Source organism: Xenopus tropicalis, chromosome 8 (genome assembly GCF_000004195.4).
Source record: "Xenopus tropicalis strain Nigerian chromosome 8, UCB_Xtro_10.0, whole genome shotgun sequence".
NCBI lineage: Eukaryota > Metazoa > Chordata > Amphibia > Anura > Pipidae > Xenopus > Xenopus tropicalis.
Genome location: NC_030684.2, coordinates 29,962,805 through 29,985,854, shown reverse-complemented (window position 1 = coordinate 29,985,854; position 23,050 = coordinate 29,962,805). Strand labels below are relative to the sequence as shown.

Sequence of the window (23,050 nt, the reverse complement as noted above, 5' to 3'; positions counted from 1 at the left end):
TTTTTCTTTTCTCCATATAACATCTTAGTCAGGAGCTTTCACTCTATTGGGCTGCTAGACTACAACCCCCTTGAAAACCTGTGCCACCCAAGAAAGTTATTTAAGCTGCTGTCAGCAACAACTGCTCCCACCAAAAGAAAAGAACTTTCCCCTCTAGATATCTTAACCAGCTTAACAATACCATTTGCACCTGCTCTACAGCATGACTGCAGATTCAATGGTTTTTATAGCAAAGGAAAAAATATTTATTTAATGGCCCCAGGTTTTCCTGGACATTAAATGATCACAGCATTAGGCATAGTTAATAATAAGCTAATAACCATTTAATGAACTGCTATTATTTTCAGTCCACCAGAGGTATATTCTGGGAAGAAGCCTCTGTCAGGTATAAAAACACACCAGCATTTGGTATCATATAAAAGACGAGTGTGTTTTTTGTTGCCATTGACAGACTTTCAGTGATACGGTAAGAGATGTTGTTGTATCTTGATAAAACAATAAATTATATTGCGGTACCATTTATGAGAGTAAAGGAAACATTTTTTCATCCTATCCTGCACGATTTTTTTTTTTTATAGCTGAAGGCTATATGCTGGACAAAATACACTAACCCTCATTTACAAATGCAGATGCATTTTTTTCCCAGAATTCTGGCATAAAAGAATCTGAGTGCTAAGTTGCACTAAACACCCTAATCAGCATGAACATTTTGTGAATCAAGTCATAGCTTGATTGCAGCAAGGTAGCCTAAAATGACAACTGCAGCAAATCTAAAGGTGGCCATACATTGAAAGATCTGCTTGGTTGGTGAGGTTGAGGTCTTTCTCTGATTTGCCCACCTTAAGGTAGGCAATATTGGGTTGATCCTATTGTTTGCCACTTGGCTAAACAAATGGATCATAATTGTCACTATGCAGGCCATTGGACTGAGGACAGATCGGGTCCTTAATCTGATGGGAAAACCAAACCTGTCCAGCCTGTTCGGGTCACATACAGGGGCTGATAAGCTGCAGCTTTTCTCAAGTAAGTTGTAATCTGCCATTTTGAGTTGGTGAATATCAATGCAGAACAGCATTATCCACAAGCAACTCCATTAGTCCATTCTTTTACTTCTTGTACTTTTATAATTCTCATTAATAAAGTCATGGCAAAATGGGCATTTTCCATTGAAGTACAATACAGTTTTCTCTCATTTGTCATGCAAGTTATGTTTTGCATAGCAGTGTACCACTCAAAGGACAACAAACTATAAATCCATTGGGGGCGGCATGTAAATTTGGTGGGCACCCACCTTCTGGGCCTAACCGCTAACTTTCTTGACGAGGTCAATATGCTCCTTCTATAAAAATAAGCGCAATATCATGGGGTACTTTGTTGTAGTGCTCTGTGCTGCCTTGTTTTGCCTCCTTCCTAGGTAACCCTAGTTTTATTAAAGTTGGCCTTTATTAAGTACAGTAAACAACCCAAAAGTTATATACTGCGCCGTGCCTCGCCCAGGATGGAGAAAGTGACATCAGGTAAGGACAGAGGTGCCATGGTCCCTGAGCTTCTCCCTTCTAAAGCATTTTCAAATAGGAGGAGGTTTAGGGAACATGGAACCTTGGTTGGTTCCCCATGGCATGAAGCATATTAGGAACCAGGAGCTCAGGGACAATCGAGCACTAAGGTACCTCTGCCATTTGGTATATTATGTACTTTTGCTTGATTTCTTGTGCACCAGATAAGGGGTTTTATGTGTAATATGGTATATTCAGGGTCTGGGGCACATTTATTAGATGTCTTTCTCCTATTACTGTATTTAGTAAGTTTGATACCTGAGAAGGATGTACAAAATGGTGGTGCAACACTATATAACAAAGTACCCTGGGACACAGACCAGGACTGACTGGGGTACACAGACCCAGGCAAGAAGGTTAGCAATTAGACTCACTTTATGGTGTAGACTCAATAACTTGATTTAAAGCATTACTTAAATCTGGGTGCCTTGACTTAAAAGATAGGAAAAAGAAAATATTATAATGTATTTCATTGGAAAATGCTTACCCTCAAAGTACTTAGGTTTAAGTTAAGTTTAAGTGTTCTAATGTAGAGAAAGAATATAAACCCAGACCAGGACTGACTGCTGTAAAAAGTCATAGACAGTCACTATGTATTGAGCCTATGGGGGGCCGATTGGGCCTCTGTGTACTTGAAATGCCACGGCCTGTTTTGAATCCCAGTCCAGGCTTGATAATGCTTGACCACCTTTACTTTAATTGCGAAGATATCAATCCAGTAGTGTTTGAACTGCACCTCATGCCACTAATCTCTCAAGGGAGAAAGGACCTGTAGCCCTAGTGTCCCATCACTGCTCATGGCAACAATAGTACTGCAATGTAACCATTTACCAAGATGCTGCATTGCATGGCAATTAGCAAAACAATTAGGCAAAGAGGCTTGCTGGATTTTAGCACTTGCTCTAGGCAAGAGAATTCTCCCAGACACCTCTCTCATAGCTCTCCAGGCTGCAGGCTACCATACACACAAGAGCCAGCTGTGCTGTAAGCCTTTCCTGACATCCATTGCCCCCTTACAGATACCAGGATGTGTGAAGAGCCCTATCGCAGTCAGGATTTTTCTTGGATGTGAGCCTGAGATGGTAAAAATAAAAAAAAAATAAAAAAAACAAGGCCAGCATTATACAGCTAAGCTAAAATCATGTCATGTCTGATAATGAGCAATATGAAGATATTTTACAGTAAACGTCATGTTTCTTTATCTGCTCTGTTTGATACCTGATCTGCTGAAGGAAACGTCTATCACAATCTATTAAACGGTTTGCTTTTGTAAAAGGATCTTTTAGAACATTTCCTCTTCAATCAATCAGAAGTGAAATCTAAGCTCTAATTTTCCCACAGATCAATCAGTTGGGTGGATGTGGAAGTGGCACAGCCCTGCGGCGGGTTAATATGGAGCTCTGCTGCTGGATACCGGCTTCACTGATGGAAGCAGAGAGCAGCGGAAAAGGCATGTTATTCAGGCAGCACTAACGCACATTTAGGATGGGAGAAATGCTAGAAGACGCTTCCTATTTAGAAAACCAGCCTCTTGCACTGGGTTGACTGTGAAAGGATGATATTAAAAGTAGTGCAGTAAGCAAGGACTCACATACACAGCGCTTAGGGCAAAGAGGAAAAGAACTTCCATTTGGCTTAAAATCACAATTTAAACAAATATTTACGTGCATATTCTCCAGGAGAAAACAAATGCTATTGGTCTGTCAGCATCCAGTGCTGCCAATATGTCCCCTAAAGTGACACAAGGGTTAATAGAGTACATTTCAGCAGCAAATGTAAAGCTAATTGCAATAACATAAGTGTTATGCACAGAGGGCAAAGCAATAGTGCCATTAAATACTCACCGTTAAAATCAACACAATACTGCTTTAGGGGCAGCTTTGTGAATGTTATATATCAGCCACACAGCCTAAGCGCAAGTCAGTGAAACTCTAAGGGGCATTTTTATTAAAGAGTCAAATTAGAGCTCATCACAGTCAGTCCTCTATTCATGCCTATGGGATTATTAAAATCGGATTTATCAGAGGGTAAACTTACTTGCACACAATGAAAGACAGGTCTTTAAAAATTCCATGGAAATTAATAAAAAAAAAATGGACACATTTCACCCTGGTGGAGTCTAATATGCTCCTTAACCTGGCCAAACATGGCAGATTTTCTTGCCGCCATGAGAATGATCTTATTGGCTAACGACTGGCTTGGTTAATGCTAAGTGAGGAGATTTTTGTCCTATATTTTGACCTTTTGACGGCAAGATCATACTTATATTAACTAATGGCTAACTGTTTTCACATTTAACTCAACCCTTCAAAATAAAGGCGAGTACATGTTTGTTTAACGATGATGATTTGTTCCTCCTATCCACTGACCAGTTTCATAATTTATCAACAAGAATTTTTGAAACCTGTCCCATCAAATGTTGGGACGATGTAGTCAGGTCAGTTTTTAGATCGTTTGCACCCTGTAATGATAAGTAGACTATTTTATTGAATTGTCCTAAAACCGGTGGTTTTACATAACAAAATCTGCCCGTGTATGGGCACTTACTCATGGTTTGGGGCACTACTGAAGCCCAAAGATCCAGCTTTGTTTTGACATCATACAACTGCACAACGGTGTACCTCGGCACAAGAATTCACAGCACGCATTGCAATGCAAAAGATATGATCGGGTGACATGGTGAGCCATTGGGATCCAATGCCTAGATAAAAGGTGCAAGAGCACAAAGGGCACCCTATAGTGCTCAGTTAGGAAGCATTCCTGCCACTCCCTACCTTCTAAATTAAGCACAAGGTGCTGGTAGGTGGACAGGAGCCTACTGCCCGACCCCTTGGCACATCTTGCATGTAATGGCACTACACAACAGCTAGGGGCTGATTTACTAACCCACGAATCCGACCCGAATTGGAAAAGTTCCGACTTGAAAACGAATATTTTGCGACTTTTTCGTATGTTTTGCGATTTTTTCGGATTCTGTACGAATTTTTCGGATCCAATACGATTTTTGCGTAAAAACGCGAGTTTTTCGTATCCATTACGAAAGTTGCGTAAAAAGTTGCGCATTTTGCGTAGCGATAAAACTTACGCGAAAAGTTGCGCATTTTTCGTAGCGTTAAGTTTTAACGCTACGAAAAATGCGCAACTTTTCGCGTAAGTTTTATCGCTACGCAAAATGCGCAACTTTTTACGCAACTTTCGTAATGGATACGAAAAACTCGCGTTTTTACGCAAAAATCGTATTGGATCCGAAAAATTCGTACAGAATCCGAAAAAATCGCAAAACATACGAAAAAATCGCAAAGTACCGATCATTACGAAAAAAACGCAATCGGACTCCATTCGACCCGTTCGTGGGTAAGTAAATCAGCCCCCTAGTGTTGGTCCATCTCCAAAACACTGCATGCATATGAATACAAGGACACAGTTAAAAGAATTTCCCCCTCAATAAAGCATTTATGCTAAGTAAGTTTGTAGATTGTAAGCTCTTTTGGGCAGGGCCCTCTTCACCTCCTGTATCAGTTATTGATTGCTTTATATGTTACTCTGTATGTCCAATGTATGAAACCCATTTATTGTACAGCGCTGTGGAATATGTTGGCGCTTTATAAATAAATGTTAATAATAATAATAATAATAATAATAATAATAATAATAAGTAGAAAACAGTTATATAGAGGAGAAGTCTATCATTATTATTATAAGCCTCTATTTATATGGCCTATGTATATTCCGCAGTGCTGCAAGCCTGAATGATGCGCCACTGCATCTTTTCTAAGGGTAAACCTAGAAGGATTAAGATCTATTTGAGGTGTGACCTGTTCCAAGCTCTAGGTGACCGATGGAGATATATATTTTAGTTAGCATGGAGGTGATCAACAAAATGGCCCACTTGCTATGCTGCTTGAGGAATATGAGATGCAAAGTGAGAAGAGCCCAATTATACCTTGGCTGAACACTATTTATGATTTTTTTATCTGGTGGCTGCCTCTGTTCCCTTTCATTCTGTAGCAGTGTCTGGCCATTATTCCTGCTCATTGTGGGGCAGCTTAGTGAGAAGTGCTAGAGGGAGGTGCGGGCTGCTCCTACTCCTTCCCCTGGTGACCTCTGTCAAGCTTGCAGAATCCTGCCACCAATGTGCAAGATCACAATAACAAAGGAAACTTCTCCTATTATGAATAATTCTGTATGGACAGTCTCCCACATTTTGAAATGTTTGTCTCCGCAGTTCTTGTGTCACCTTTCACAACCTTTCCAGCAGTGAAAGCCAGCTTATCATTAAATACAAAGTCCCTGTCTGGCTTTTCAGTCCCGCTCACCTCTGATTTGGTGGCAGCTCTTTCTTTACATGTATACTTTGGGACTGCATTAGAAAACAGATACTCAGGCACGGATCTTAGACTTATTGGATTAATAAGAATTTCCTTTTTGCAGCACCGACCCTGTGCTTGTTTAACCACTGCTTAGCAGAGAGTTAATACCCCAGCTACTAACCTGTTAGTATACCTAAAACAAGCAAAGTAAAACATTTATAATCAATTCTCTAAAAACTAACAAAAGACCAGTTAAGACAATGTCTGACTGCCTATCAGAAAACAGGTATGGGACCTGTTATCCAGAATGTAGACTGTAAGCTCTGCGGGGCAGGGACCTTCATCTTCTTGTGTCTTTGACTCTTAACATGCTGCAACTGTATTTATCTTGTATTTATCTGTATTTATTGTTATACTTTGTATTTATCTATTATTATCTTAATAACACCCTGTTTGTATTAATGTATTCTACTGTACAGCGCTGCGTACATAAGTAGCGCTTTAAAAAAAAAAAATATATATATATACAATGCTCAGGACCTGGGGTTTTCTATACATTAGATCTTTCTGTAATTTGGACCTACATACCTTATATCTACTAAAAAAATCATTTACACATTAAATAAACCCAAGAGAATGGTTCTGCCTCTAATAAGGATAAATTATATCTTAGTTGGGATCAAGTACAAGGTACTTTTTTTTTTATTATTGTCTATGTTTTTTTTTACATTTTGAATTATTTGATTAAAATAAAGTCTATGATAGATGGCAATCCCATAGTTCGGAACTTTCTGCATAACGTGTTTCCCCATAACAGATCTCATAACTGTACAGCTATGGGACCTATTATCCAGAATGCTCGGGACCTGGGGTTTTCCGGATAAGGGATCTTTCTTTAATTTGGATCTCCATAACTTAAGTCTGCTAAAAATCATTTAAATATTGAATAAACCCAATAGGATTGTTTTGCCTCCAATAAGGATTAATTATATCTTAGTTGGGATCAATTACAAGGTACTGTTTTATTATTACAGGGAAAAAGGAAATCATTTTGAAAAATTGGAATTATTTGCTTATAATGGAGTCTATGGGAGATGGGCTTTCCATAATTCAGAACTTTCTGGATAACGTGTTTCCGGATAAGGGATCCCATAACTGTACTAATTTCCATTTTAGAATGATCATATCTTCCATATGTCTAAATGGCCAATATAAGATTGCATCCCTGGGGATTGTGTCATATTAAATATTAAGGGGAAATCTATTATCTCCAGTAGAACATATTTCCATGTTTGCCCGCTACAGAGAAGATACTATAGCTCACAAAGAGGGAACCTGCTTCTAATCAACTCCCTGCGCCTCTCATATCTTTATTCCCCTCTTTGATTCCCCCAGGAGCTACATATGAATCATGTGTACAAAGGGGTAATAGATGTGAGTGATTTTTTTTTTCCAACTAAAAACAGTTCTCTTTTCATTAAGCTGCTCATGCAAATACAGAGATGAATTAATGATCACAAAATCAGAGTATTGCTTTGCGACAGTGTAAGCAAAGCTACTGTATGTCCTAGAGTCCAAATGACTGTCGAGGCACAATAAGCACAGAGAACAAATATGTATGCAACTCACACGTGTACAACCCAATACTGAATATCTGAGACTGCATTCCCTACTGCATTCCCTATTTGTTCCAAAGATTGTAAATGAGTATCACATACATCCTCCGTGGCCTTTAAATCTTTGATTCTAGATATGTTTGTAATGTGGATATTTGTTTACATTTGCCGAGTGTGTTAATTCAAACCTTGTGGTGTGAAGAGTACAAAGCTATTTATCTGTAGGATGTGCGGTTCAGGAGGTGAGTTATGCACCAGTGCCTCCGAGCTGCTGTATATTTCCGCTTTCACAATTACTACAGGATTTTTGCAGATGAAGAATGTAACTTTTGGGCACAATTAATAAAGTGACTGATTAAAGGGATTTGAGGCTTCAAACTGCAGTGTATAAATAGACTGATTGAAGATTAGCATATCCGGTGTGCAGCAGTTTATTAATTGCTATCCTCCATCCCTCTGCACAGATGAAAGGTTTTTGTTTGCATGAATATTACCTTGGCTACGATCGGAAGTGGCCAGTAATGTCAGCCTGAGCTCCCATATGTATCACCAGCTCCTGATATACTCTAGCCATTTTTTTCTTGCAATATAAGGCTCTGATTTAGAAAGTCTACCTATTACCCTCGGCACAAAGATGGTCAAGAATGGTCAAAATGCAGTGCCGGATGGGGTGGGGGGTGTAAGTGCCTCTTGGATGATGTTTCCATGTGTATTATTTTGTTAGCTTTTTTACCAGTGCTTTGACTGTTGCAATTATTAATCTCTTGTAATTGAAGAAACACCTATATGGAATATATATATATATATATATATATATATATATATATATATATAAGCAGTCCAAAGTGGGAAGCACACCTTAAAGAAAAAATAAACCTCGGTGCCAGAGCCAAAAATTCATCAAACAGGTCAAGAATGTCGGCACTCATAGGATTTTCGCAAAAAGGCAAAGAAAATAAAGATTTCTTAAATGCAAGTGGTAAGATTTATTGTGTCCAACGTTTCAGTCCTTTTACTAGGACGAAAGTCCTGACGAAAGTCCTAGTAAAAGGACTGAAACGTTGGACACAATAAATCTCACCACTTGCATTTAAGAAATCTTTATTTTCTTTGCCTTTTTGCGAAAATCCTATGAGTGCCGACATTCTTGACCTGTTTTATATATATATATATATATATATATATTTATATATATATATATATTATATATATATATATATATATGTGTGTGTAATACTGCTTACTAATGGTTTATTTGCCACCTTCTTTCGTCTCTTTCCAGCTTTCAAATGGGAGTCACTGACACCAGCAGCCTAAAAACTGCTCCTCAGTGAGGCTTCAACTTTGTTATTATTGCTATTTTATATTAAAGGTATAGGACCCGTTATCCAGAATGATTGGGACTAAGGGTATTACGGATAAGGTGTCTTTCCGTAATTTGGATCTACACACCTTAAGTCTAATAAAAAAAAATCAATAAAACAAATATTAAACCCAATAGGATTGTTTTGCAGATAATAAGGATTAATTCTATCTTATTTGGGATAAAGTACAAGGTACTGTTTTATTATTACAGAAAAAAGAAAAACAATTTTAAAAAGCTGAATTATTTGATTAAAATGGAGTCTATAGGAGATGGGCTTTCTGTAATTCTGAGCTTTCTGGATAATAGGTTTCTGGATAATGGATCCCATACCTGTACTCATTTTTTTATTCATGCCCTCTCCTACTCATATTCAATTCTCTCATTCAAACCACTGCCTGGTTTCTGTAGTAATTTGGACCCTAGCAACCAGATAGCTGCTGAAATTCCAAACTGGAGAGCAGCTGAACATAAAGCTAAATAATAAAAAAAACAAAAAAAACACATAAAATAAAAAATGAAGACCAATTGCCTCAATCAATCTCATACTAAAAGTTAATTATAAGGTGAACAGCCCCTTTAAATACAAGAATATAAAGTAGGGATGCACCGAATCAGGGATTCGGTTTTCGGCCAGGATTTCCCATTTAACCCTTCCAAAGCCCTATTACTGTATGTTATTAGGATTCGGTTCAGTATTCGGCCAAATCCCTTATGATGGATTCGAGGGTTCGGCCGAATCCGAAAAACTGGGTTTGGTGCATCCCTAATATTAAGGCAGCAAGATGTTCCATGACTTTATAAAGGAAAGAAGCCAGAAGCTGAGTTTATTTTACAGCACATAGACCACTGAAGACCAAGGTGACTGCTAATGTTCTCATATTCCGATACAGGATTTCTAATGCCATAATTATCCTGCTGTTAAACAGTAGTGCTCCAGTCGTTTGCAATGTATAACATTTGTAGGGCTAGAAAGGAGTTTGATTTCCCTGTGACATTGAACTGGTAAATGGACAGTTGGAGGCTTTATTTGATCTCTCCTGGATCAACCCGAAATGTTAGAAGGCTGAACTCATCTTTCAACCCAATTTACCATGTAACTAAATTATGCTACTGGCTGAACTGCAGAAGACGGAAACATTTTGAGCAAAGCCCCCAAACGAACAGTAGTGGATTTTCTTTTACATGGGAACATAATACAGAATGTCAAAGAAGCCTGAATACGAAGGCTAAGGATGTGAGCTAGGTGCACGCTTCAGAAGTTGGAACCAACGGTGAATGACAAATTCAAGGATAAAATTCACTGCATATTTAAATCTCCTCTATATTATATACGCAGTCTGTATGTATAATGTGTATAGTGCATGAGGAGATGATAATAACGTTGCTTTTTATTTACTTTACTTTTTATTTAAAGTAAAATAAACTGAATAAACAGGGCAATTCCAATCTGATAAAATAATTACATTTGTAATTAGGTGTACATAAAACTTTTTCTTATATATGTAAGATTGTAAGGGCTCTGGCACACGGGGAGATTAGTCGCCCGCGGCAAAACTCCCTGTTCGCGGGCGACTAATCTCCCACCATCCCACCGGCGAACATGTAAGTCGCCAACAGGATGGCAGATGCGGCGGCGCGATTTCCGAAATCGCAATACCGAATCGCCCCGCCGCGCCCGCGAACAGGGAGTTTTGCCGCGGGCGACTAATCTCCCCGTGTGCCAGAGCCCTAAGCTCTACGGGGCAGGGACCTCCATCCTCTTGTGTCTTTGACTCTTAACTTATTGCAGCTGTATTTATCTTGTATCTATCTTGTATTTATTGTTGTACTTTGTATTTATCTATTAATATCTTTAACCCCCTGTTTGTATTAATGTATTCTACTGTACAGCGCTGCGTACATAAGTAGCGCTTTATAAATAAAGATATACACATATACACAAGATATACATATATGTGTGTATATATGAACTGTGCAAAATAATGACATGGTTAATTACAAATTCCAACTGCTACACTGTTAAACGCTTTTTACCATTGTGTTGTACGGTTTTATAGTTTAAAACCAAAAAGTAATAAAATATAGCTATGATTGAACCCCCCCCAATGCCCATCCCCCCCTCTCCCATCTAGTTAACCTGTCAAATAATGAAGAAGCAGCCAGGACTAGGACAGCTAGCTGCCGGCTCACTTACAGAAAAGCTGATTAAAACTGTTGAAGAAACAGCAGCCTGCAGACCTTTCCAGAGAGAATAAATAGAGTGTATGCAAATGTGTTTGTCACTCTGACAGCGTGTCTCAATTAAGGCATCTTACTGCTGTTGCCGGATTCAGAAGCTGCAGTCGCAGAGCCAGGAAAACTGCATTAGTGATACACAGGGCTTGACCTTAATCCGCATGCATGCATTAAAAGAAAAAAAAATTCTGCCTCTTCTACATAAACTAGCATAATGCCAAGAGATATGTAAAAAAAAAATTGAGAAATGGAGAGTGGGACTCTTTCCTCCTCTCTCCGCACTCAAGCTGCAAAAACACAGCGCGTTCCCCCCTTTCTTTTAATTGCGTCCTCAATTCATGAGAGTGGAGATGTTTTCCGACTTTAAAAACAAGCGCCGGCTAATGATGACATTAAAATGCTGCGTGTTGTCCAAGATTGTGTTTGTTCCTTCCCTTTTGCGGCAAAGGAACAGGAATCGATAGCTTTGGGTTGCCAACTGAGTTGATAATACAAGAACTGGAGGAGGGGGGGGGCTTTTTATTTTTTTTTTATGATCAGCGCAGGAGTGAGGGACAATTCTACTGTACATAATCCACAACTAATTCGATTCCAGGAAATGTAACTATATTTATTTGCTTAACAACATGCTTTTTGGGTTGTAAAGAACTGAGAATTGTGGCTGGAAAGTCAAGGTTCAGAATTGGCAAAAACAGTATACAGGTATGGGATTCCTTATCTGGAAACCCATTATCCAGAAAGCTCCGAATTACAGAGAGGTTATCTCCCGTAGACTTCATTTTAAGCAAATAATTCTAATTTTTAATAATGATTTCCGTTTTCCCTGTAATAATAAGACAGTACCTGTACTTGATCCCAACTAAGATATAATTACCCCTTATTGGGGGCAGAACAGCCCTATTGGGTTTATTTAATGGTTAAATTATTCCCTTTTCTCTGTAATAATAAAACAGTACCTGTACTTGATCCCAACTAAGATATAATTAATCCTTATTGGGGGCAGAACAGCCCTATTGGGTTTATTTAAAGGAACAGTAACACCAAAAAATTAAAGAGCTTTAAAGTAATAAAAATATAATGCACTGTTGCCCTGCACTGGTAAAACTGGTGTGTTTGCTACAGTAACACTACTATAATTTATATAATAAGCTGCTGTGTAGCCACGGGGGCAGCCATTCAAGCTGGAAAAAAGGAGAAAAGGCACAGGTTACATAGCAGATAACAGATAAGTTCTGTAGAATACAATGGTGTTTTATCTGTTATCTGCTATGTGCCTGTGCCTTTTCCCCTTTGAATGGCTGCCTCCATGGCTACATAGCAGCTTATTTATATAAATTATAGTAGACTTTCTGAAGTAAACACACAACTTTTACCAGTGCAGGGCAGCAGCACATTATATTTTAGTTACTTTTATACACTTTCATTTTTTGGTGTTACTGTTCCTTTAAAGGTTAAATGATTCCCTTTTCTCTGTAATAATAAAACAGTACCTGTACTTGATCCCAACTAAGATATAATTACCCCTTATTGGGGCAGAACAGCCCTATTGGGTTTATTTAATGGTTAAATGATTCCCTTTTCTCTGTAATAATAAAACAGTACCTGTACTTGATCCCAACTAAGATATAATTACCCCTTATTGGGGGCAGAACAGCCCTATTGGGTTTATTTAATGGTTAAATGATTCCCTTTTCTCTGTAATAATAAAACAGTACCTGTACTTGATGCCAACTAAGATATAATTACCCCTTATTGGGGGCAGAACAGCCCTATTGGGTTTATTTAATGGTTAAATGATTCCCTTTTCTCTGTAATAATAAAACAGTACCTGTACTTGATCCCAACTAAGATATAATTAATCCTTATTGGTGGCAAAATAAGCCTATTGGGTTTATTCAATATTTAAATGATTTTTAGCAGACTTAAGTTATGGAGATCCAAATCACAGAAAGATCCCTTATCCGGAAAACCCCAGGTCCCAAGCATTCCAGATAACAGGTCACAAACCTGTATTAGATGGCTTTAAGAAGGGGGGGTTAGACACCTTTTTACCAAGTGAGAAAATACAGGGCTACTGAAACTACTTTTTAGTGAATGGTTGACCCAGGGAAAGTTCTACCATCTTTGATTGGCAGGTGGGGGAGGGATTTTTTCCCCTATGGGATAGGTTGGAGAGGCTTTAGATCTTTTTTTTTTGCCTTGCATTGGATTGAGTGACAAGTTGGCAGGTTATATATAGACATAAAGGTTGAACTTGATGGACAAATGTCTTATAGTAACCTAACTTACTATGTTACTACTTGCTGCTATATATTTAGGGCAAGGCCAACCCTATGCTTAAAAATTCTTCTTGTTGTGCCTGCCCGGAAGCAATGAATTCACCCGGGTGCAGGTGATATCCGCCAACAAACGCGAGACTTGGCCTTAGAACCTAAGGTGTCTCGAAAGCTACAAAAATAAAGATTGGACCTGGTGGTTTAAGAGTTTTTCATTTGGGTGGAAGAGGCAAATAACTATTCAAATCTGACTTTACTTCTCTAAGACTATGTAAATACTCTGCAAGCAAACAGATTCCAGGTTTACCCAGTGCAAGGAAATCTATTCCCTCACAAGTACACTATGGACAGGTTCAAGCTAAACTTGATAAGGGTACAATAAATATGGCTCCTTCCCCATAAGGATCCCAGCCCTTTCATTCCCGGTTTACTATTTCACTTACATCTGACATAGAAAGTCATAACTTTGCTACTTTATTCCTGGAAAGAGCTGAAAGATTCCAAGCCATTAATTCTACTACTCTCAAATATACCATAAAAACTCCGGATGATACCAAAAGATTTAAGGGGTTAATTTATATTGTGGATAAATCTGTCTGTTTGGGATATTTTTTATGCAACTTTGTGGTCTATTATGGTAAAAACAAGTGGTACATTTACATGCGGCACCAATGAGAAAACATGTGTTTTTTTATCAATATATATTTACAGAAATACACAGTATGTTTACAGGTTTATAATATCTTATTATTTATTGGTATTGGCAAGATATGCTGCAAATGGAGGCCATGGAATAGCTTGTGTTAACTTGCTTAGCGCAAACACAAATGCACAGGTTGCACTTGCTGGAATTATCTTGATTTTACTTAACATTTTAAGACCTAAAGCTGGCCACACACGTGGCGATATTCAAACTTTCATGCGACCATCGGTCGCATGAAAGATCGTTCCAACCTTCCACTGACGTTCAGGGCTGAATCTTCAGATATGGAGATAGAAACAATAGAATTTCTACCTCCTTCTGTCGATTCAGCCCTGAACATAGATTTTGCTCAGGCGCCTTCAATGGCCCCAATCGGCGAGTTGTCCAATATCTGCTGTCTTCTGCGATATTGGTCGCCTCACCGAGTTGTCATACACGCACCAAATAACGTATGAAACGAGGTTTCGTACAATATTATCAGTGCGTGTATGGCCAGCTTAAGGATAATTCTGTCTGTGAGCTTTGGCCACGAAAACATGACCTGCTTTGTATTTTTAATCTGGAATTTAGTAAGAGTCTAAACCAGTGACTTACCTGTCCAAAATGCACTGTGATGGGCCGTCTTTCTTCTCCTCGTTTCTTTTCAATAGAGGATGAAGGGGATATTTGAGGGAGAGGTTCTTCTGCGGAAGTACTAAATCCATTTTCAGCCATATCCTGGATAAAATGCAAAGTGAAAACTATGAAGTACAGTATTCAACATCTACCCAAGTCAGAAAACCGCCTAATATCAGTTTAATACTAATACATCGGACACTGGCTAACAGTAACTGGATCACCTTTGCCCTCTCTGAATATGCAGACATAGCAGGGAAATAGTGACAGCTGCCAGATACCGGGCCCCATGTATTATTTAGTATAGAGAATCAGGTAATATTGATAGATGTTTGATTATAAATAGTAATAACGCTTTCATTCAGCTCTACAAAACCATTTTGTATCTTCAGCTCCACTGTTTGATTAAATTCATACAAACCTTTGTGTTACTACCTTAAGGCGATGCTGCTTTGGCTGACAAAAACCCATTATTTGCTAGAGATTTTAAGCATATCTTTATTTCTAAATGTGCACAGATCTTACATGCTACAAAGGGTCCCTCTGTTACAGTTTTATACAGCTGTATAATTATTGTTATTTTTCATAACTTATTTTGCTATTCAGGTTCTCTCCTTTTCATAGAATAGTCTCTCAGTCAAATGACTCCATGGTTGCTAAGGTAATTTGGACCTTAGCAACCAGATAGTTGCTGAAACTACAAATTGAAAGGCTGCTGAACAAAGATTGAAATAATGAAAACAAATGCAAATAATAAAAAATAACGACCAGGTACAAATTGTCTCAGAATGTTGCTCTATTTCAAACTAAAAGTTAACATAAAGGCACATAACTCATTTAACAACGAGTTTGGTGCCAGTTTCCCTAGATACATAGGGTAGAATTACGGAAATCTGAAATGAGGAGAGCAAAAGGATTTCCAGCTGTGCAATTTTTATTACAGGTGTTACACCAGGAAAGTTAACAAACTAAAGCATTTATCAAAGCCACTTTAGATAGTTAAATTAACTAGCAATGTGTTAAATGAATGTAATATAAGTCAATAAGTGGGGGGAGGCAGAAGCAAATCTGGCCCTTGTCTGATTGACAGGGGTTCAGCCCACAAGAACTAAATTAAGCAGAGGTTAGAACTGAATATCAACAAGTATAGATTTAACAATAGCGGAAGCAAAACCACTGACATTTTGGGGGAGAGGGCAGGCCTGTTAGCTACAGATACAAGGCTAGAAAAGCTACCTGCTAATTGGTTTGTCGTGCTCTATTGGGCTGGGGCACTAAAACTTTTTGTATAATAAAAAACTACTTTTTATTAGAGAATTTTTGTATTTTACATACATGATATGTCTCATTTAAAGCATCACATCAAAACTGTTATACATGATATAAAGAAGGATAAACAAGACATATTGAAGTTACAAATGTGGCATATAACATCAGCATCTGTCTAATTCTATTTCACTTATTAAGTTTTGCTTGTGGTAAGTCATGAGCATATCCAAGAGGACTGCACATCCTTCCTTGGTTGCTAATGCATTTATCCATATTTTATACAGATCTGATTGAAATATAAATTATGTTAGTAAAACAACGTAGCAAGTCAATTTTCAAGAAATAGTAGCCATTATACTGTATATGATCACAGTTATATTATCAGATAGGGCAGATTCACATATTCCCAGTGCAAGCAGGTGTGGGTACGCTTGGAGAATAATCTTATCATGTTAGGGTAGTATAATCAAATCCATGAGGGAACCTGTATTGTATCCATGGATCCCAGATTTTATAGAACATTTTTTTTCTTATCTTGTAATATGCTAGTTAGTTTTTCCATTATAGAGGTAGAGTTTATTTGAGGCACTAAAAACCTTTATTGGCTTTGGGCAGAGATTACAAAGGGAGCAATCTAATTCTGCTTTGTTGCTCTTACTGCTCATAGAAAGAAAAAAAATACACGTAGTTACACAGTAGCTGAGATATAAAAATAGCATGCACACATCAGTTCCCACAGAAAGGTAAATTACTCTTACTGGTAAAATAGCAATTGGCCCAGACCCTTTTTTATAGTTTCTACATTATTTGCCTTCCTCTTCTCACTCTTTCAAACAGAGGTCGCTGACCCCCAGCAGCCAAACAACTATTGTGTCAATATTTTTTATTGTTACTTTTTATTACTATCTATTTGAGCCCTCCTCTATTCATATTTCTGTCTCTCTTTCAAGCCACTCCCTGGTTGCTAGGTTAAATTGGACCCTGGAAACTGACAGCAGCTGAAATTCCAAACTGGTGAGCTGCCAGGGGGTGAACAACCCCCTAAAATGAGTTTTTACTTTGCCTTAAACACCATATTCTATTGTAGGAGAAATGTTTACTGTATACAGGGAGGATAATAAACACTCACCCTAAACAGCATGGCCACTCAACCCTGGGTTGCAACCCACGGGTAAAGAACCAATGTGCTACAGTATTATGAATTAATTCTGATAATTTTGTATTTTATAACTAATTTTGCTGTTCAATTCCAGTTTGTACATATCATAAAAGTGTTTTCCCTGAAAAACAACTTCTATTTAACCTTTATTTATTTTTATATACTTAGGGTTACGTCGTTGTCATAATTACTAAGTAATAATCGAGAGTAATAACAATAAATTCCTTAATGACTAGTATAAGAAAATAAGTGCACTAATTACTGGTGATTACATACTATCAAAAGAACTCCAGGATATACAACATTTTACCTTGAAGGAAAGAAGCATAAGGGGCACATTGTGAATTGTAAGCAAGAAAGTGTTTAAAAAAAACCTCTTTTCTAATGAGATCAAGAGGTTGGGGCCTTCATTTCTTATGTGATATTTATACAGCTACCATAAATAAAATAACATTTTTACGTACCTTCTGTTTCAAGCGGTTTTTAACCTCTTTAATCCCCATTTTCGCATGATCTTTAGCCTGCAAGAGATGAATGTGTGATTTAATTGTGATCTGCCTTTTTTATGTTTCCTGAAGAAAAAGGGGGAAAACACAACACGATGAAGTATGGGAATGCCTTGCATGAAAAAAGATTACAAACGCTGTTCTATAGAAGTTCTCTACAGTATTTAGTGTCTAAATCTGTAAGAAACAGCTATTCAGCTATAGATAATGCTGTGCAGGGCAGCTATTGTTACAATAAAGGAAGCAGAATTCATTGTATATGAGCACTAGATGTTACTCTCAATGCAGACAAATCTTGACAAAAGACTCACCTAGAAACGTATTTTATTATCATACATATCAACCTTAATGCCTATATATAACCTGCCTAACTGCTAGTTGATCCAGAGGAAGGCAAAAACCCCATCTGAAGCCTCTATAATTTGCCGCAGAGGGGAAAAAATTCCTTCCTGACTCCAAGATGGCGATCGGACCAGTCCCTGGATCAACTAGTACTGAGAGCTATCTCCCATAACCCTGTATTCCCTCACTTGTACTGAGAGCTATCTCCCATACCCCTGTATTCCCTCACTTGTACTGAGAGCTATCTCCCATACCCCTGTATTCCCTCACTTGTACTGAGAGCTATCCCCCCTACCCCTGTATTCCCTCACTTGTACTGAGAGCTATCTCCCCTACCCCTGTATTCCCTCACTTGTACTGAGAGCTATCTCCCATACCCCTGTATTCCTCACTTGTACTGAGAGCTATCTCCCATACCCCTGTATTCCCTCACTTGTACTGAGAGCTATCTCCCCATAACCCTGTATTCCCTCACTTGTACTGAGAGCTATCTCCATACCCCTGTATTCCCTGACTTGTACTGAGAGCTATCTCCCCCTACCCCTGTATTCCCCTCACTTGTACTGAGAGCTATCTCCCCTACCCCTGTATTCCTGACTTGTACTGAGAGCTATCTCCCATACCCCTGTATTCCCTCACTTGTACTGAGAGCTATCTCCCCATACCCCTGTATCCCTCACTTGTACTGAGAGGCTATCTCCCCTACCCCTCGTATTCCCTCACTTGTACTGAGAGCTATCTCCCATACTCCTGTATTCCCTCACTTTGTACTGAGAAGCTATCTCCCCTACCCCTGTCATTCCCGAACTTGGTACTGAGAGCTATCCCCCCTACCCCTGTATTCCCCACTTGTACTGACGAGCTATCTCCCATAACCCTGTATTCCCGTCACTTGTACTGAGAGCTATCCCCCCTACCCCTGTTATTCCCTCACTTGTACTGAGAGCTTATCTCCCCTACCCCTGTATTCCCTCACTTGTACTGAGAGGCTATCCTCCCATAACCCTGTATCCCTCACTTGTACTGAGAGCTATCTCCCATAACCCCTGTATTCCCTCACTTGTACTGAGAGCTATCTCCCCATAACCCCTGTATTTCCCTCACTTGTACTGAGAGCTATCTCCCATACCCCTGTATTCCCTCACTTGTACTGAGAGCTATCCCAACCCTGTATTCCCCTCACTTGTACTGAGAGCTTCCCATACCCTGTTCCCTCACTTGTACTGAGAGCTTATCCCCCTACCCCTGTATTCCCTCACTTGTACTGAGAGCTATCTCCCAAACCCTGTATCCCTCACTTGTACTGAGAGCTATCCTCCCCTACCCTGTATTCCCTCACTTGTACTGAGAGCTATCTCCCCTACCCCTGTATTCCCTCACTTGTACTGAGAGCTATCTCCATACCCCTGTATTCCCTCACTTGTACTGAGAGCTATCTCCCATACCCCTGTATTCCCTCACTTGTACTGAGAGCTATCTCCCATAACCCTGTATTCCCTCACTTGTACTGAGAGCTATCTCCCATACCCCTGTATTCCCTGACTTGTACTGAGAGCTATCTCCCCTACCCCTGTATTCCCTCACTTGTACTGAGAGCTATCTCCCTACCCCTGTATTCCCTGACTTGTACTGAGAGCTATCTCCCATACCCCTGTATTCCCTCACTTGTACTGAGAGCTATCTCCCATACCCCTGTATTCCCTCACTTGTACTGAGAGCTATCTCCCCTACCCCTGTATTCCCTCACTTGTACTGAGAGCTATCTCCCATACTCCTGTATTCCCTCACTTGTACTGAGAGCTATCTCCCCTACCCCTGTATTCCCTGACTTGTACTGAGAGCTATCCCCCTAACCCTGTATTCCCTCACTTGTACTGAGAGCTATCTCCCATAACCCTGTATTCCCCTCACTTGTACTGAGAGCTATCCCCCCTACCCCTGTATTCCCTCACTTGTACTGAGAGCTATCTCCCCTACCCCTGTATTCCCTCACTTGTACTGAGAGCTATCTCCCATAACCCTGTATTCCCTCACTTGTACTGAGAGCTATCTCCCATAACCCCTGTATTCCCTCACTTGTACTGAGAGCTATCTCCCCTACCCTGTATTCCCTCCTTGTACTGGAGCTATCTCCCTACCCCTGTATTCCCACTTGTACTGAGAGCTATCTCCCATACCCTGTATTCCCTCACTTGTACTGAGAGCTATCTCCCATACCCTGTATTCCCTCACTTGTACTGAGAGCTATCTCCCTACCCTGTATCCACTTGTACTGAGAGCTTCTCCTACCCTGTATTCCCTCACTTGTACTGAGAGCTATCTCCCCTACCCCTGTATTCCCTCACTTGTACTGAGAGCTATCTCCCATAACCCTGTATTCCCTCACTTGTACTGAGAGCTATCTCCCATAACCCCTGTATTCCCTCACTTGTACTGAGAGCTATCTCCCTACCCCTGTATTCCCTCACTTGTACTGAGAGCTATCTCCCATACCCCTGTATTCCCTCACTTGTACTGAGAGCTATCTCCATAACCCTGTATTCCCTCACTTGTACTGAGAGCTATCTCCCATAACCCCTGTATTCCCTCACTTGTACTGAGAGCTATCTCCCCTACCCCTGTATTCCCTCACTTGTACTGAGAGCTATCTCCCATAACCCCTGTATTCCCTCACTTGTACTGAGAGCTATCTCCCATACCCTGTATTCCCTCACTTGTACTGAGAGCTATCTTCCCATACCCCTGTATTCCCTCACTTGTACTGAGAGCTATCTCCCATAACCCTGTATTCCCTCACTTGTACTGAGAGCTTATCTCCATACCCCTGTATTCCCTCACTTGTACTGAGAGCTATCTCCCATACCCCTGTATTCCCTCACTTGTACTGAGAGCTATCTCCCATAACCCTGTATTCCCTCACTTGTACTGAGAGCTATCTCCCCTACCCCTGTATTCCCTCACTTGTACTGAGAGCTATCTCCCATACCCCTGTATTCCCTCACTTGTACTGAGAGCTATCTCCCATAACCCCTGTATTCCCTCACTTGTACTGAGAGCTATCTTCCCCTACCCCTGTATTCCCTCACTTGTTACTGAGAGCTATCTCCCCTACCCCTGTATTCCCTCACTTGTACTGAGAGCTATCTCCCATAACCCTGTATTCCCTCACTTGTACTGAGAGCTATCTCCCATAACCCTGTATTCCCTCACTTGTACTGAGAGCTATCTCCCCTACCCCTGTATCCCTCACTTGTACTGAGAGCTAATCTCCCATACCCCTGTATCCCTCAACTTGTACTGAGAGCTATCTCCCCTACCCCTGTATTCCCTCACTTGTACTGAGAGCTATCTCCATACCCCTGTATTCCCTCACTTGTACTGAGAGTTATCTCCCCTACCCCTGTATTCCCTCACTTGTACTGAGAGCTATCTCCCCTACCCCTGTATTCCCTCACTTGTTACTGAGAGCTATCTCCCCTACCCCTGTATTCCCTCACTTGTACTGAGAGCTATCTCCCCTACCCCTGTTATTCCCTCACTTGTACTGAGAGCTATCTCCCATACCCCTGTATTCCCTCACTTCTACTGAGAGTTATCTCCCCTACCCCTGTATTCCCTCACTTGTACTGAGAGCTATCTCCCCTACCCCTGTATTCCCTCACTTGTACTGAGAGCTATCTCCCCTACCCCTGTATTCCCTCACTTGTACTGAGAGCTATCTCCCATACCCCTGTATTCCCTCACTTGTACTGAGAGCTATCTCCCCTACCCCTGTATTCCCTCACTTGCTAAAAAGCTATCCAACCCCTTCTTAAAGCTATATAATGTATCAGCCAGTACAACTGATTCGGGGAGGGAATTCACAACTTCACAGCTCTCACTGTAAAAAATCCTTTCCGAATATTTAAACAGAACCCTTTTTCTTCTAATTGAAACGGGGGCCCCTGTGTCAGTTGGAAGGACCTACTGGTAAATAAAGCATTAGAGAAGTTATTATATGATCCCTTTATATATTTATACATAGTTATCATGTCACCTCTTAAGCGCCTCTTCTCCAGTGTAAACAGACCCAACTTGGCCAGTCTTTCTTCATAACTGAGACTGAGGCTTAGTTGCCCTTCTCTGGACCCTCTCTAACTCAGTAATGTCCCGTTTGAACACTGGAGACCAAAACTGAACAGCATATTCTAGATGGAGCCTTACCAGCGCTCTGTAAAGGGGAAGAATAACCCCCTCCTCCCGTGAATCTATACCCCTTTTAATACAGCTCAAAACCTTGTTTGCCCTTGCAGCTGCTGCCTGGCATTGCTTGCTACAGCCAAGTTTATTATCTACAAGGACTCCAAGGCCCTTCTCCATTATGGATTTGCCTAGTGCAGTCCCATTAAGGGTATAAGTGGCTGCATATTTTTACATCCCAGGTGCATGACCTTACATTTATCCACATTAAATCTCATCTGCCACTTAGCCGCCCAGATTGCCAGTTTATCAAGATCCTGCTGCAAAGATGTCACATCCTGGGTAGAATTGACTGGGCTGCAGAGTTTTGTGTCATCTGCAAACACTGATACATTACTCATAATACCCTCCCCTAAGTCATTAATAAACAAGTTAAACAAAGTTGGCCCCAGTACAGAACCCTGAGGGACCCCACTGAGAACCTTACTCCAAGTAGAGAATGTACCATTAACAACCACCCTCTGTACCCGATCCTGTAGCCAGTTTCCTATCCATGTGCAAACGACTTCACTAAGACCAATAGACCTTAGTTCCGAAAGCAGTTGTTTGTGGGGAACGGTATCAAATGCTTTGGCAAAATCCAAATAGATCAACTGAAGAAAGTAATCAAATTTGTGTGACATGACCTTCCCTTCATAAAGCCATGCTGATTACTGCTCATAATGCCATTTTCTAGAACACAATTTTGTATGTGATCCCATAACAAGCCTTCAAATAACTTGCCTACCATGGATGTCAAACTTACAGGCCTATAATTGGCAGGTTGAGAACGCAATCCCTTTTTAAATATAGCAATGATATACAGGGTCGGACTCGGGGGTGCAGGGCTTCTACATTTACTTCTTAAGGGAATAAACT

At 40.0% G+C, this 23,050-nt stretch overlaps 1 protein-coding gene across 4 annotated transcripts in view; it reads right to left on the bottom strand.

The window, feature by feature from the left end:
• dennd1a (DENN domain containing 1A) overlaps window positions 1-23,050 on the bottom strand; it is a 414,134-nt gene that overhangs the window by 48,858 nt on the left and 342,226 nt on the right. For all 4 annotated transcript variants that reach the window (XM_031890875.1, XM_031890876.1, XM_012953023.3 and 1 more), the window contains exons 18-19: window positions 17,570-17,626; window positions 14,657-14,779 (exon numbers count right to left, since the gene is read on the bottom strand). In XM_031890875.1, the coding sequence (XP_031746735.1) occupies window positions 14,657-14,779; window positions 17,570-17,626 (180 nt within the window). The remainder of the gene's footprint in view (window positions 1-14,656; window positions 14,780-17,569; window positions 17,627-23,050) is intronic.